General features: G+C 40.7%; 1 protein-coding gene across 7 annotated transcripts in view; it reads left to right on the top strand.

Annotated features, from left to right (window-relative positions):
• The window catches only part of CELF2 (CUGBP Elav-like family member 2), a gene marked incomplete at its 5' end in the record, with an annotated part of 523117 nt that overhangs the window by 121064 nt on the left and 387459 nt on the right, over positions 1-14594 (top strand). For all 7 annotated transcript variants that reach the window (XM_079700765.1, XM_079700766.1, XM_079700760.1 and 4 more), the window contains one exon: positions 4406-4441. In XM_079700765.1, coding sequence (XP_079556891.1) covers positions 4406-4441 — 36 coding nt within the window. The remainder of the gene's footprint in view (positions 1-4405; positions 4442-14594) is intronic.

Below are 14594 nucleotides of genomic sequence, written 5' to 3'. Positions count from 1 at the left end.
ATAATAAAGAGGTAAAAACGATCAAGTTATTATTTTAAAAGCTCTGTGTTCTGATGATCTCAAAAGTGGCAATTGGTTGGTGCATCCTTGCCTCATTGCTGCTGCCAAATACAGTGGTTCTTTCTTTGTATTTTTTTTTAAATCGTGGAGCTACGTGTTCTAATGGAATCATCAGGTTTTTTTGGTAACATCTTGTAATTTAAACTGTATTCACTCATTCATTTATGTTCACCAAAAATTACTTTTCCTATGAAGTAATGTCTGTCATTGTAACGTAAATTTTTGAGAGCGTGGTTGTATAAAACATAAATTTTCCCATGCTGGTACTAAATATGTGGAAAGCATAACTTTTTTTCTAGCATTTGTCTTTTACTGTAAAGGCAAGGACGATGCCTTGAGTCTGTGGATGAGAGGAATTCTGCATTGTCTTTTGTGTATAAATCACACCTATAATTCACCATCTAGTAATTTCTATTTACTTTTTTTTTTAATAAACTTATTTCTTTATTTTTGGCTGCATTGGATCTTCGTTACTGCATGCGGGCTTTCTCCAGTTGCAGCGAGCAGGGGCTACTGTTCATTGCGGTGTGCGGGCTTCTCATTGCGGTGGCTTCTCTTGTTGTGGAGCGTGGGCTCTAGGTGTGTGGGCTTCAGTAGTTGTGGCCCGCGGGCTCAGTAGTTGTGGCTCGTGGGCTCTAGAGTGCAGGCTCAGTAGTTGTGGCGCACGGGTTTAGTTGCTCCACGGCATGTGGGATCTTCCCGGACCAGGGATCAAACCTGTGTCACCTGCATTGGTAGGTGGATTCTTAATCACTGTGCCACCAGGGAAGTCCCTCTAGTTTACTTTTTAAGAGGAACAAGAACTTGGAGAAACTTGTAACAACCACGTCATTTTTCTCCCCAATATTTATAGTTGTCTTGTCCCTAGACCTAATCTACCATCAGTTTTTCTTAAGCTTGTTGACTGAAAAAAAATGCACAACCTAAAAGTTGAGAATTATGTTTTATTCGGCAGACAAAACTGAGGACTTAAGCTCGGGACACAACCTCTCAGATAGCTCTGAGGGACTGCTCCAAAGAGGTAAAGGAGGAGCCAGGGTATATAGGAATTTTCACAGCAAAGACCAGGTGTCGGAACATCAAAAGATTCCTGTTAATTAAAGAAAACCAGATATCTCAAGTTAAGGAAGTTAGCGCTTTTCTGTGTATGGGAAGACGCAAGAGTCTGGGCTCACTGAATTCCTTTGATATGCACCTCAGCTATCCGGGGCCAGTATCCTGTGCTTTCTCATCCTGAGTCTCCTCTGGGTATATCACCGGGGGTGGCTGCAGCTGGCTGACTGCTAGATGGTGGACATTCTGTTTCTATCCTGAGTTCCGTGAGGGCGGCTGTAACGTGATGGCTTGATGGCTGCAACATCCTTTGTTTACTGATATTTTTTCACTGATAAGCTACTTGTCATTTTTAGTTTTTCCAAAGAACCCAACTTAGTTTTCAAAGAAACGAAAACTTTTCCGTACTCCTATTTCATTGGTTTCACATCATGTTTAATTAAAGAGTAGAATGAGTCCTAACGTAAACGGGTGGGGGAACAAACACAACATACTCCTGGTGAGTGTGCAAACTTGGGTGATGGGAGCAAAGTGAAACAGGCGCTCTTGAGGGGGCTCAGCCACTGTGTTTTTCCAAGAGAATGGAGATTGTTGGTTAATCCAGGAAGGTTTTAAAACGGAGGTCAGTTGCACACCCTTGGGCTCTGTTGCTCTGTTGCAGTGGTTCCCCACCGAGGGCAGTTGAGCCCCCAGAGGACATTTAGCAATGTCTGGAGACATTTTGATTGTCACAGTCTGGGAGGGGGGATACCACTGGCATCTAGTGGGTAGAGGCCAGGGACGCTGCTAAACATCTGCAAAGCACAGGACAGTTCCTCACTAGAAAGGATTATTTGGCCTAAAATGTCATGATAGTGCCCAGATTGAGAAGTACTGCCTTACTGTGGTTTAATTGGATTTATTATAATATAAGTCCAACGTAGTTTTAAAAGATACCAGGGGGACCCATAATATTTAAATATGTACAGTCTGGGGACAAAAATAAAGAGCTAGAAGATTAGAAAGAAGGAAAGGTCATTGTACTTTAACTCTGGGATGCTGCTGTTACTGTGATCAAGCTCTAAATATAGATCTAACCCTCAAGGTCAACAAGAAGGTCAGAATAGTTCATTAATTCATTCCTTACAATCTGAACAAATACTGATTGAGTCCTCATGTGTGTTGATCTCAAGTGATGAAGTGATAAATAATAATATAGAATTCAAAAGGTATTTCTGTTGTGATCCATGTTATAAAGGAAGACTAGAGGGAGGGGTGCTTCTTAGCTGGGGGGTACCCACAATTCCAGATTCTGTTTTGAAAGAGAAATTTCTTAGGCAGGTACTAAATTCTTAGAAGAGTTGAATACATGTGAGGCCTTCAGCTGTGTAGTGGACAATGCTTTCAAGTACGGTTTTGTTGAAGGAATGGAAACATTCTCTCGAAAGCCAATAGCAATGAAGGCTGAAGGTTTAATATCATGTGGTTATTTAGGAAAGAACATTTCTATGGGAGCTGAAATTATAATCACTTATATTTTTAAGGCAGCATGGCTCCAGGGGAACCAGCATGTCCCTAAAGTACCCAGGTGCTGTCACAGACAATAGGTGAGGGGAAGTTCTAGAAACCGGGAGGAAGTCCTCTATTTGGATCGACAAGATGAGTATGTAAAGACAATGTGAGTTTCAAGGTGAGATTCTTAACCCAGGGTTGACATATGAGCTTTCAGAGGTCCACGACAATTATAACTGTACACCACATTTTGTGTATATGTGTATGTGTGTATCTTTTTTTCTATGTAAGATGTTTCTATCTTTAATGAGATTCTTTTTTTTCTTTTCTGTTATAGTTTATTACAAGATTTTGAATATAGCTCCCTGTGCTATACATGGGACCTTGTTGTATATCTGTTTTATATATAGTAGTGTGTATCTGCTAATCCCAAACTCCTAATTTATCTCTCCCCACCCCTTTCCCCTTTGGTGATCATAAGTTTGTTTTCTATGTCTGTGAGTCTGTTTCTGTTTTGTAAATAAGTTCATTTGTGTCATATTTTAGATTCCACATATAAGTGATATCATATGATATTTGTCTTTGTCTGACTTACTCAGTATGACTATCTCTAGGTCCATCCATGTTGCTGCAAATGACATTATTTCATTCTTTTTTACAGCTGAGTAGTATTCCTTTGTTTAGGTATATATCACCTCTTCTTATGAGATTCTTAAAGCGATTACATGACATGAAGAATATTATGCACCACTGTTCCTAAGAATTACACCTTGCGTCCCTCAGTCTCAAGTTAAGCCCTCCTCCACTTATAGAATATCTCAGCAGTAAGGCCCCATCTCCTCCTCCTCCTCCTTGCTTCCCATTCCTTCCAAGAACACATCTGTAATCGAAAGATAAGATACTGCAATTAGGAAAAAGTAAGCTCTGAAATGTATCTCTGGTCGCTCTTACTCACGTGCTGCAGAGCTTCCCTCAGTGACATATCATTTGTGCCGTTTGAATTGTCATAGCACCTGCCTTCAACCATACCAACTGGTCTGACGTTACAACAAAGAAATGAAGAACAGCAATTTGCTACTAAAATAATTGGATTTTGTGTTGTACGTGTTCCTTCATAAACCTCAGGTGACAGAGATCAACAGGAAGACACACCCTCCAATGAATTCCTTCTTAAATGATTCTTGGAAAGAGAGTACAGTGTGCTTTGTTTCAGTGGAAAACATCCAAATGCAGTTTGCGACTCTTTTCCCTCCTATTTTCCTTCTGTATGTCGTACATTTTAAAATTTGAATGTTTTTTTTTTTTTTTTTTTTTTTTTTTTTTTGTGGTATGCGGGCCTCTCACTGTTGTGGCCTCTCCCGTTGCGGAGCACAGGCTCCGGATGCGCAGGCTCAGCAGCCATGGCTCACGGGCCCAGCCGCTCCGCGGCATATGGGATCCTCCCAGACCGGGGCACGAACCCGTATCCCCTGCATCGGCAGGCGGACTCTCAACCACTGCGCCACCAGGGAGGCCCTAAAATTTGAATGTTTTAAACTCAGTTGAGCTCTACCACCAGAAAGCAGAGGCAGATATTTTGCATGTGTATAAAATTTCCTCGGGAAGTAACCATTGAAACATTTATGGGAATTAATCAGAAATGTGATGAGTCAATTTTAAATTTCTAAACAGCTGCATATACAGTGTCCTCTGGACCCATATGATTCCAGAATGCCCTGGCACATTGGATTATGGTTTTATTAAACACATTTTTATAATTTACCAAAATAAGCTAATCATGCTTATCTTCTTTTTCTTCCAGAGAGACAACCACAGAATTAGCTGGAAGTCTACCAAGGTAAGCAGCACACTTTGCTTATTCTGTACATGAGTTCTGATGCACCCCCTGACAGAAGACCTGTGTCGCCTTGGAGAGGTCTTCTTCACTTTCTCTTCCTCATGTTAGATTTTAAGACCTCATGCTTCACCATATAGATGCCAGAAATGGTGTATGAGTTGCATATAAGTGATGTAACCAAGAGGTAATGAGGATGATGTCCACATATGACTTAGAAATCATTCTCATCCCTTGGAAGTTATATCACATGTACCCATAAGTATATTGGAGCTATTTTCTCCACAGAACTCATAAACATGCCACTTCCTTTATTATATTCATGGCTATTGGTAATCTAAAGGTGCATTGAATTGTTTTTTTCTTCAGTATATTCATTCGTAGTATTGTGTTCAAGTATTTATAGATTTGTGAAAATTTTGAGCTTCCTCTAGAGAACTTACATCATAGTTTTGATGATATATAAATGCATTTGTAATTCATATCATCATTTAAATACCTAGTTACTGTCTCACCAGGGAAAGAAATCAATATATAAATTGATCGATGTCTGTAACATATTTTGGATATCTTATGTCACTATATGAAATAAGAGATGATTGCAGGATGCCAATTATAGACAACTAGCCATCAGAAATGATTACCACTGTTTATTAGAAGAAAGGAAAAAAAGAAAGAAAGGAAGTGGAAATGTTTTAAGAGATATTTTCCTGGGCATCACGTACAGCACCTAGTATTGCGCCTGAGTCCTTGAAGGTGCTTGGTAACTGTCTGTGAATGAATTAATAGGGCATAGGGTTTTGCCTGGGAAGTGTTGGAAACAGAAGTCAAGAGAATCTCAAGAACCAGGAAAAGAAGAGCTTACAAAATATGATGATGAACAGCACTAGGGAATCGGGGGAGGGTACATATTGTCACCATCTGTTCCAGGGGATAACATCCCAAAGAAGCATTTCAACCACGTGCTAGTTTACAGGGTTAAAAGTGTGCCTGTGTTCTGGTGTACGTGTCCCAGCTGAGTTCGTTTGTTGTGGTGCTTTCACTCTGGAGAGAGTCCAGTGTGAAGACCGAGGCACCTTGTCATTTTCTGGAAGAGAGAGAGTTGTGTATCTGCCCATGTTTGTGGTGCAGAAGTTAATCCCCAAATAATGGAATGAAGGATGACTTTTAAACTTTTCTAGAATGGCTAAGGAGTGGGCCACTCGCGTGTTGTCAGGTGAGACCCACACGGAGCTGTAATCATGCAGATAAAAATTACTGAGATGTCTGCGAAATCTGGTGTGCACCCTGAATTCTATTAAGTACTGTTCTGTTGTGAATACCAAGTGGCAATTCCCACAGTCACCTCGAATGATCTTCTGTTGTAGCTGCTTTATTACTGGAGGGAGTCCACTCCCTTCTTGAGTTTTGTGGGAGGTATTTTAGTAATGAGCCTACTTATTGTTTTTTTCCATGAATTTCTGTTACTCTAATATTGCATTGTGCTGAGAATAAACACGACACCAATCCCAGTCTAACTGCAGTGTGCATTCATTGAAATATATGGTGGTAAGGGCGTGAATATGTCAGTTATTTCTTAGTTATTCTTCTAATGTAGCTTCAGGTATTCTTTTGACTTTCTCTGGGGGCAGTTTGGGACATCATCCATTGACAATTCTTTCCCTTCTTCACATTACCATGAATGTGATTATTTGATGATGAAAACTTCTCTTGCCGTCCAGACTATTTCTTCTGTTAGCGTTTGTTTGTTTTACAGTCTTGTAGAATTCAATCAGTTGTTCAACTTCCAGCCTTTTTTTTTTTTTTTTCTAATTTCTTCAGCCTGTCGCTGGGAAAGTGCAAATGAACCCTGGAAAACCTTGGTGCATTTAGAGCAAGGCACCTGTCGTTAACTCTGTTTGTTTGTTGGCTAATGATTAGTGGAACATGACACGTTGGGGTTTTTATCCTTTTAGTCATAAAGGTGTGCTTATGCGGTGACATCTAGGAAAAATGGAAAATTGCAATTCAGCCAACTGCCAACTTGTGATATGTGGCTGGAAAGGAAGACAGTGGTGTTTTATAGTAAGTTTATGCTTTGGTTTTCCTTGGCTTTGACTGTCTTGAAATTTTCTGAAAGGCCATTTATAAATATTGCACAGAGATGGGGTATTTCAACTTTAGTTGCTTTACATAGCTGGCCACTGGATGATACTATTCTGTGAATATGTACAAATCATACAGCAGTGGATTATGTATTGGTTGTTAAAAATGCATCAAGGTTGAGATGAGATATATGTACAAGGTACTTGAACAGACACCTGGTTTGTCTTTCATTACGATTGGACCTAAATGTGTCTATGAATTCTTGCCATTGCTGAAATTAAAGCCTGGTAATAATGTGTCACCAGAAAAAAATTAGATTATATGAACAATTTGTAAAGCATTGTAATTATATTATAAATATTAAAACCGATGATCTTGTCAGGATTAAAACAAATATTTAAGCTGGCTACATGTTCCACTCATGCTGTCCTGTTAATCTTGAAGTGTTCTGGCAAAGGGATGTATGGGTCCATTTTCTTGAGCTGTGGAGAGGATCATTTTTAATCTTACATATGACTCCGTGCTTTATATTGCTGTAGCAAAGGACAATTGTTTTTCTCCATTGCAAGCATGCCTTTCAAGACCTTTTTCAATGGTGCAAAGTTTTTAGTTTAGGTAGATGTGTTTTAATTAAATCATGGTAAAATCCCAATTGTTCACATGGAATGGAGGCACTAAATTAGTTATGATAAGCTGGGGTTTTAATATAAAGGATGACTATACAGAGGAAAACTTTATTTTGGATAGCAGAGTAAAGGTGTAAACAAGGTGTATATTAACAGAGGTTTTACTGTTATCCTGCAATGTTAGTGGCTGTTTTTGAAAAAGAGAGAGCATTTTAATTCCTTAAACATAGTCTACTGTTTCTCAACATAAACTAAACAATATAGAAAATACAGCTATTTAACAGACCTTAATAGGAGCATCTTACAGACTACAGTGGAGATTCATGAGCAGTTTTTAAAACTAAACACACAGAAGTCAGGATGCTCTTTGAAAAACATTAAGTATTGGTAAATGAAGCTTACAATAATTAAATATGTAAATAAGATGTGATTTTTTACTGGATTTTAGCAGAAACCAGTGGAGGCAGGGGCCAAAGATTAAAGTTATAAAAGAAACACTTAACCTTTTTTCTTCTATTTTAATCCAATAACTTGATCTTTTTCCTATGCCTCCTCAGAGGGGGTTAGGAAACAAGTATTCATTGGAAGCAGTGGAATACCCAAGGCCTAGAAATCACTGTACACCATCAGATTATTATTTGAGCTTCTCTACCAAGAAGTTAGAGCTACTTGGTTGGTGTGACTCTCAGAGAGAAAAGTCATGACGTGGCAGTTTCACTTATGGAGTTTTGGTCTTCAGTTATTGGTCTTTGTTATCTGAAATTTGAACTCAACAGATTGCATGCAGTGGGAGGGCAAGACTGAACTCTCTGATTGACCAGATTTCTCAGTCATGGTTATCACTGGTCAGGTAGCAGCAAGGGGAAAATGTGGAGACGAAGAGAATCAAAGCAATCTCTGCCAGCTCAGCTCTCCACTTGTGCTCTGTGGGTTTTCAGTTAGGTGTTCACTCCCCTGTGGGGGGCTTCCGTAGGTGACAGAATCTCGTATTTTTCATTGTCCTCAATTAAGGTGCTATCTTCTGAAAGAACTTTAGAAATTAGAAGATGAGAATGTTGGTGACACCAAAAGCAAAGGCAACAAAAGCAAAAATAAACAAGTGGGACTACATCAAACTAAAGAGCTTCTGTACAGCAAAGGAAACCATCAACAAAATGAAAAGGCAGCCTATGGAATGGGAGAAAATATTTGCAAATTATATGTCTAATAAGGGCCTAATATCCAAAAATATGTAAAGAACTCACACAACTCAATAGCAAAAAATCCAACAATCTGATTTTTTAAATGGACAGAGGACCTGAATAGACATTTTTCTAAAGAAGACAGACAGGTGGCCAACAGGTACATGAAAAGATGCTCAACGTCACAAATCACTGGGGAAATGTAAACCAAGACCACAATGAGCTATCACCTCATATCTCTTAGAATGGCCCTCATCAGAAAGGCAAAATATAACAAGTGTTGATGAGGATGTGGAGAAAGGGAATCTTCATGCCCTGTTGGTGGGAATATAAATTGGTACAGCCACTATGGAAAACAGTATGGAGGTTGCTCAAAAAATTAAAAATAGAACTACCATATAATCCAGTGTTACCACTTCTGAATATTTATCCAAAGGAAGTGAAAACAGGATCTCAAAAAGATATCTGCACTCCCATCTTCATTGAAGCAGCATTCACAATAGTCAAGACATGGAAACAACCTAAGTGTCTGTCAGTGGATGAATGGATAAAGAAGTTGTGGTGTATACGTACACTGGAATATTATTCGACCATGGGAAAGAAGGAATTCTGCCATTTGTGACACCATGGAGAGAGCTTGAGGGCATTGTGCTAACTGAAATAAGTCAGACAGAGAAAGACAAATACCGCATGGTATCACTTCTGTGCAGAATCTGAAAGTCAAACTCATAGAAGTAGAGAGTGGAAAAGTGGTTGCCAGGGCCTGGGGCTGGAGGAAATAGGAAAAAAAAATGTTGGTATATCCAGGCCAACCTTTTACTAAGTAATCTAGAACTGATGAACATTTCCTATCTTCTTTATAATCCCTAAGAAAGAACACTTTTCTCAAATTCCTGGGACCCAGGTCTGGTGCAGTTTGATATTTACAACATCTGTCATTTATTCATTAATTCAACAAAGGTGCATCGAACGCTAGCTGTATGCCAAAAATGGTTATAGGCTCTGTGGTGGAAAACAAACTGATCATCATCTCTTCTCCTAAGTAGTGTAGTCTAGTGTAGCAGATACAGATAATCACAGTGCTAGGTGAACAGTGTCTAATGCCATAAGAGAGGTTGCAAGTCATATAAATAAACAAAAGGCGCCAAGGGATTTCAGCAGCAAGATGGGATACCCCTGATTGGAGGAAGTGAGGACAGCATCCTGAGTCAACCTCCTGAGCAGGACTTGGACAGACAGGTCAGGATTGAGCATGTGGCGGCGGAGGGGGCTGTGTGCTCCACACAGAGAGAACATCGTCACCCAGGGGAGGTATGCAGGGACTGTGTGCAGGGAACAGGAAGTGGTGCCATCTTGTTGGATGGAATGCAGAGGCAAGAAGAGGTGCTTGGAGGATCACTGGTTGATGGGAAGGGTTTAGACACCAGTTTGAGGAGCTGTTATTCTCTTTGATACTGTTCATCCAGGGAGTGTTCTAAGCTGTTGCTTACAAAGAGTCATCTGGGCAAATTGATGGAATGGATTTGGGGAAAGAAAAAAAGGGTTGACATTCTCCACATGGGACCCCGTGGTACTCCCAGAACTTATAATTCCTAGAGCTCCCCTGTCTCAGATTCACTATTTGGCTAACAATAGAAAACAAGCCTTCTGGTTTAAGTGATTGTTTTCCAAACCTTACACTGCCCAGTTTCCTGCTTCCAGCACCCACCATCGTACTGCACACCGACCCTGAGGCCACACTTGCAGTTGGTAAGAAGTATTCTTCCTTGCTCCAACCCCCACCTCCTAATCTTTTACAGTGTATCCCCCACTCATAGTCTATGACTAAATTCTTTCCTGCATGAATCTTTCTCTTACAGTATCTTTATTATTTTTCCCAGGTTGAATCCATTTAATAAAAGGCACTGTAGCAGTATCAGGGTGGAAACTGCATATTGAGTTTGTAGCTATAGTTCAAGAGATCTGAGAAGACCCAAGGTTAATGTGGTGCCCTGGTGTATTCTCTTCCTCCTCTGCCATCCTCAGCATCTTGGGTATGATGTGCCTCATGCTCACAAGATGACTGCCACAGCTCCAGCCATCACATGGAGACATGACCACATCTAGTGAAGAAGGGCATTTTTTTTTCTCATGTATTTCTATTTTAGGAAAGAATTTCTTGCCTATGCCTAAGCTCTTATGGAGGGGAAATTGGGTTTCTGGTATTGGCAGCCTTTATAATGGGAGTCATGTTCTGCCATCAAGAAGAAAGGAAGGAGTCAGGGTAGGGGGAAAATGGCTTTATGTATGTAAGGAGTGGTATCTGCCACAAGAACTCTTCTCTCACTTAACCCTCAGCCTATTCCAGCTGGGCTTCTGACCCTTTCATACAGTCCTGGTCAAGGTCAACAGCAACCTCCATCTAACAAAATCCATTGGCCGGTTATCTGTTTTCTTATTTGGTCTCTCAGCTGCACTCAAAGTAGGGACTTCTTCCTTCTCCATGAAACACCTTCTTAGTTTCTGACAACAAATTCTTCCAGTTTTCTCCCTCTCTTGCTGGCCGGCCTTTCCCAGTCTGCCTGCCTGTTCCTCCTCTGCTGGACTCCATGTGCTGAGCTTCCCAGGGCTTCCTTTGGCCATTTCTCTCTTCACTTGTAGAGAGGGTGTGGAGAGAGATGTCATCAAGTCGTCTTTATGAGGATAGTTCCCATTTTCACATCTCCAGCCTCAACTGCTCCCTTGAGCTTCAACTCTGAATACCCAGCTGTCAATTTAATATCTCTTCTTGGATATATAATCTTCAATTTGATGTGACCAAAGAGAACTCTTGAATCTTCCCCCCACCCACCTTACCACCATGCACCCAACTGTTCAGACAAGAACTCTTAAGTCATTTATATTGCCTCTTTTTCTCATACTTAGCAGACCATCCATCAGTTAAGCCTATTGGCTCAACCCCCAAAATTCATCTTTAATTTGGCCACTTTCTCCATCTCTTTCTAAGCCATCATAGACACCCACCTGCACTATAAAAATGGCCCCTAACTGGTCTCCCCCTTCCTCGTTCGCAAACCATGCTCCACACGGTAGCCCAAGAGATCTTTGAAAAGTCATCAGTCAAACCACATTGTTTTTGGCTTCAAATTGGGTAATAGTTTCCTCTTGCTGGGAATAAAGTCAAACAGCATATTTCAGCTTCCAGGGGCCTCAGTAGGCTGCCTCTGTCTACCTCTGCAGCCTCATTTCCTCCTGCTCACCCTCTCCTTTACTTTGTTCTTGACATACTGGCCTTTCTTCCCTCTTACTTCCTCAGAGATCCCACCTCTAACCACCCTGTTCTATGTAGTCCTCTCTACAGCACAGTTACTCACGGTCACATCACCATATTGTATTGTTCATACAGCACTTGTCGTTGTGTGTTCATTTATTTGTCCATTTATCTATCTTCTGTTCCCCTCCCTTCATCCCCAGAAAAGAGTCTCCTTTGGCTTTCTTGTTTATTCCTCCATTCACAGGACTCCCAACAGAGCTGGCAGCCAATAGATGTTTGAATGACTGTGTGAACCCCCATTTTAGAAGAAAGTTGAGGACCAGTCCCTCAGTCTTTGCATTTCTTCCTCTCTCTACTGGGAAGTCTCTTGTCATCTCCCAGTTCTTTTTCTCCCTCCCCAAACTATCTCTCACTCATTCTTCTAGACCAGGGTTGGCAAATTATAGCCCACAGACCACATCCAGCCTGTGGCCTGTTCTTATAAATGTTTTTATTGGAACACAGCCAAACCCCTCTATTTACACATTGCCAGTTTCTGGTTTTGTGCTACAAAGGCAGAGTTGAGTAGTTATGGCAAAGACTGTATGACCCGGCAAACCAAAACTATTCATTATTTACTCTCCGGACACATCTTAGATGTGTTTTCTCCTCTGAAGGCTTCTCTGTCCTGAAGGGCTTCATGACTCTTCTATTAGTGTCCAGAGTCTCCAGTGCTAACTCCTATCCTAGTATCTGTATCGTTGATGACAGAGTTCAGTGGAGGACTTTTAGACCTTCTCCACTAAGTAGGACATGCGTTGAGATCTTACCAGTATTCATAGTCTTCCCTCAGTGTCTAGCAGTGCCTGGAACATAGTAAGCCCTTAGTAAATATTTACATAAGTCTTTGAGTGAATGGATGTTTGGATGCATGAATAAACGTTTGAATCGGGAAGTGTCCTAGTCTGCTGGGGCTGCTATAACAAAATACCATAGACTGGGTGACTTAAACATTTATTTCTCACAGTTCTGGAAACTGGGGTGACCAAGATTAAGGTGCTGGCAGATTCAGTGTCTGGGTGAGGTCCAGCTTCCTGCTTTACTGTCTGCTGCCTTCCTTCTGTATCTTTACCGGGTTGGGGTGGGAGGAGGGGAGAAGGGGAGAGAGAGCCAGCTCACTGGTCTCTTCTTGTAAGGGGTCCCCATCATGAGGACCCTAATGACCTCATCCAAACCTAATCACCTCCCAAAGGCTTCACCTCCTGATTCCATCACACTAGGCATTAGGGCTTCAGCATATGAATTCTGGGGGGACACATTCAGTTCCTAAGAGGAAAGGAAGGAAGGAAGCATTGAAGAAACCTCCCAAAGTAACAGTCTTAGACCAGATATATGATTTCGGCCTTCCATCACCCTTCCCTGCATTATACGCTTGGCACTCAGAAAAATGCATCTTATTGGCTGGAAAGTTATTAACCTAAGTTTGACTCTTACCAGGCTGTTCAGAGCTGTTGCTGTTGAGTCTCTGTTAGCACAAAGGTTAAGAGATTGGGCTTTGGGCTCAGACATGCTTCAATCTTTTGTCTGCCATTTCTTAATCGTGTGACCTTGAGTGAGTGAATTAATATCTCTGTCTCAGTTTTTCACTTGAAAATTTGGAAAAATTACAATACCCATCATAGTGTCACTGTGAAAAGATAATCTACATAAAGTGTTTAGCCTGGCACCCAGGGAGTAATCAATACATGGTAGCTCTTAGAGTGGTGCATTCAAAGGGAGCTTTGTGCTCGTTATTTGGGTAGTGCCTCTGTCAAGACAAGATGCCTTGTTGCATTATAAGAATCAGCCTAGTGAAGTGATTCAGCACATATGCTCTGGAGACGAACTCCAGAGTGTATTCAAATCTCTGTTCGGGGGCTTCCCTGGTGGCGCAGTGGTTGAGAGTCCACCTGCCGATGCAGGGGACACGGGTTCGTGCCCCGGTCTAGGAGGATCCCATGTGCCACGGAGCGGCTGGGCCCGTGAGCCATGGCCGCTGAGCCTGTGCGTCTGGAGCCTGTGCTCCGCAGCGGGAGAGGCCACAACAGTGAGAGGCCCGCGTACCGGAAAAAAAAAAAAAAAAAAAAAAATCTCTGTTCAGCTCCTTACTAGGTCTGTGATCTTGGGTAAATTTCTACACCTCTCTGTGCCTCATTTTCTTTATCTGTAAATTGGGAGTCATAATAGGACCAGTTCTGAGAATGAACTGAAGTGATAGGTGTAAAGTGCTCAAAACAATGCTTATTTTATTTTATTGTAAAGAAATTAGAGTGGCATGCTAGTCGAAATTTGTGATGGGGAATATGAAGGAATATTAAGCCATAGGCCATAGAAACCTCTAATTCAGATATTAATTATTCAGTGGCTAGATTTTTGCCATGCTATGGATGATATTGATTTAAAGCAAAATGTTCCAAGTATTAAATATAAATTAATTAAATTAAATATAAATTTCCCTTGACCTTGCTATAATGTATGAAAATAACAATTACCCAACGAAGTATATATGCACATATTGCCCATGTGTCTTGGGCAGCTCTATCAGGAACATGGTTTTCATTAATTCTCCAAATAACCTAAATCAAAACATTTCATTCTTTATGGATGTAAATAAGAGTCTATAGTGAGTGAATTAAATTACACTTGTTTTATAATACAGTGTTCTGATGTGTAGCAGACTATCAAAGGAACGATCTTTACAAGGAAAACTTGAGAATATTGTTAAGTTACTCACTGCATGACCTATTTAAATGGCTCAGATTCTTCTTGTTGTAGACTGCATAATTAAATTTTAAATGGAACATGATAAAGAAGTTATACTGGTGATCTCCAGAGACTTCGATACCCTATTTGGCTTTTTATAAGAGTATAGCAAAGGCATACTTTAAAATTTAATAAAGGCCTGCCCTAATTTTTTTCCCTTTTAGATTTTCTTCATCTGCTCAGGAATCCAAAGCTGTGTTATATTATCCACAAGTGTTACCTGAAATAAA

Source organism: Hyperoodon ampullatus (genome assembly GCF_949752795.1).
Source record: "Hyperoodon ampullatus genome assembly, chromosome: 3".
Taxonomy (NCBI): domain Eukaryota; kingdom Metazoa; phylum Chordata; class Mammalia; order Artiodactyla; family Ziphiidae; genus Hyperoodon; species Hyperoodon ampullatus.
This window is presented reverse-complemented; position numbering and strand designations above follow the sequence as displayed.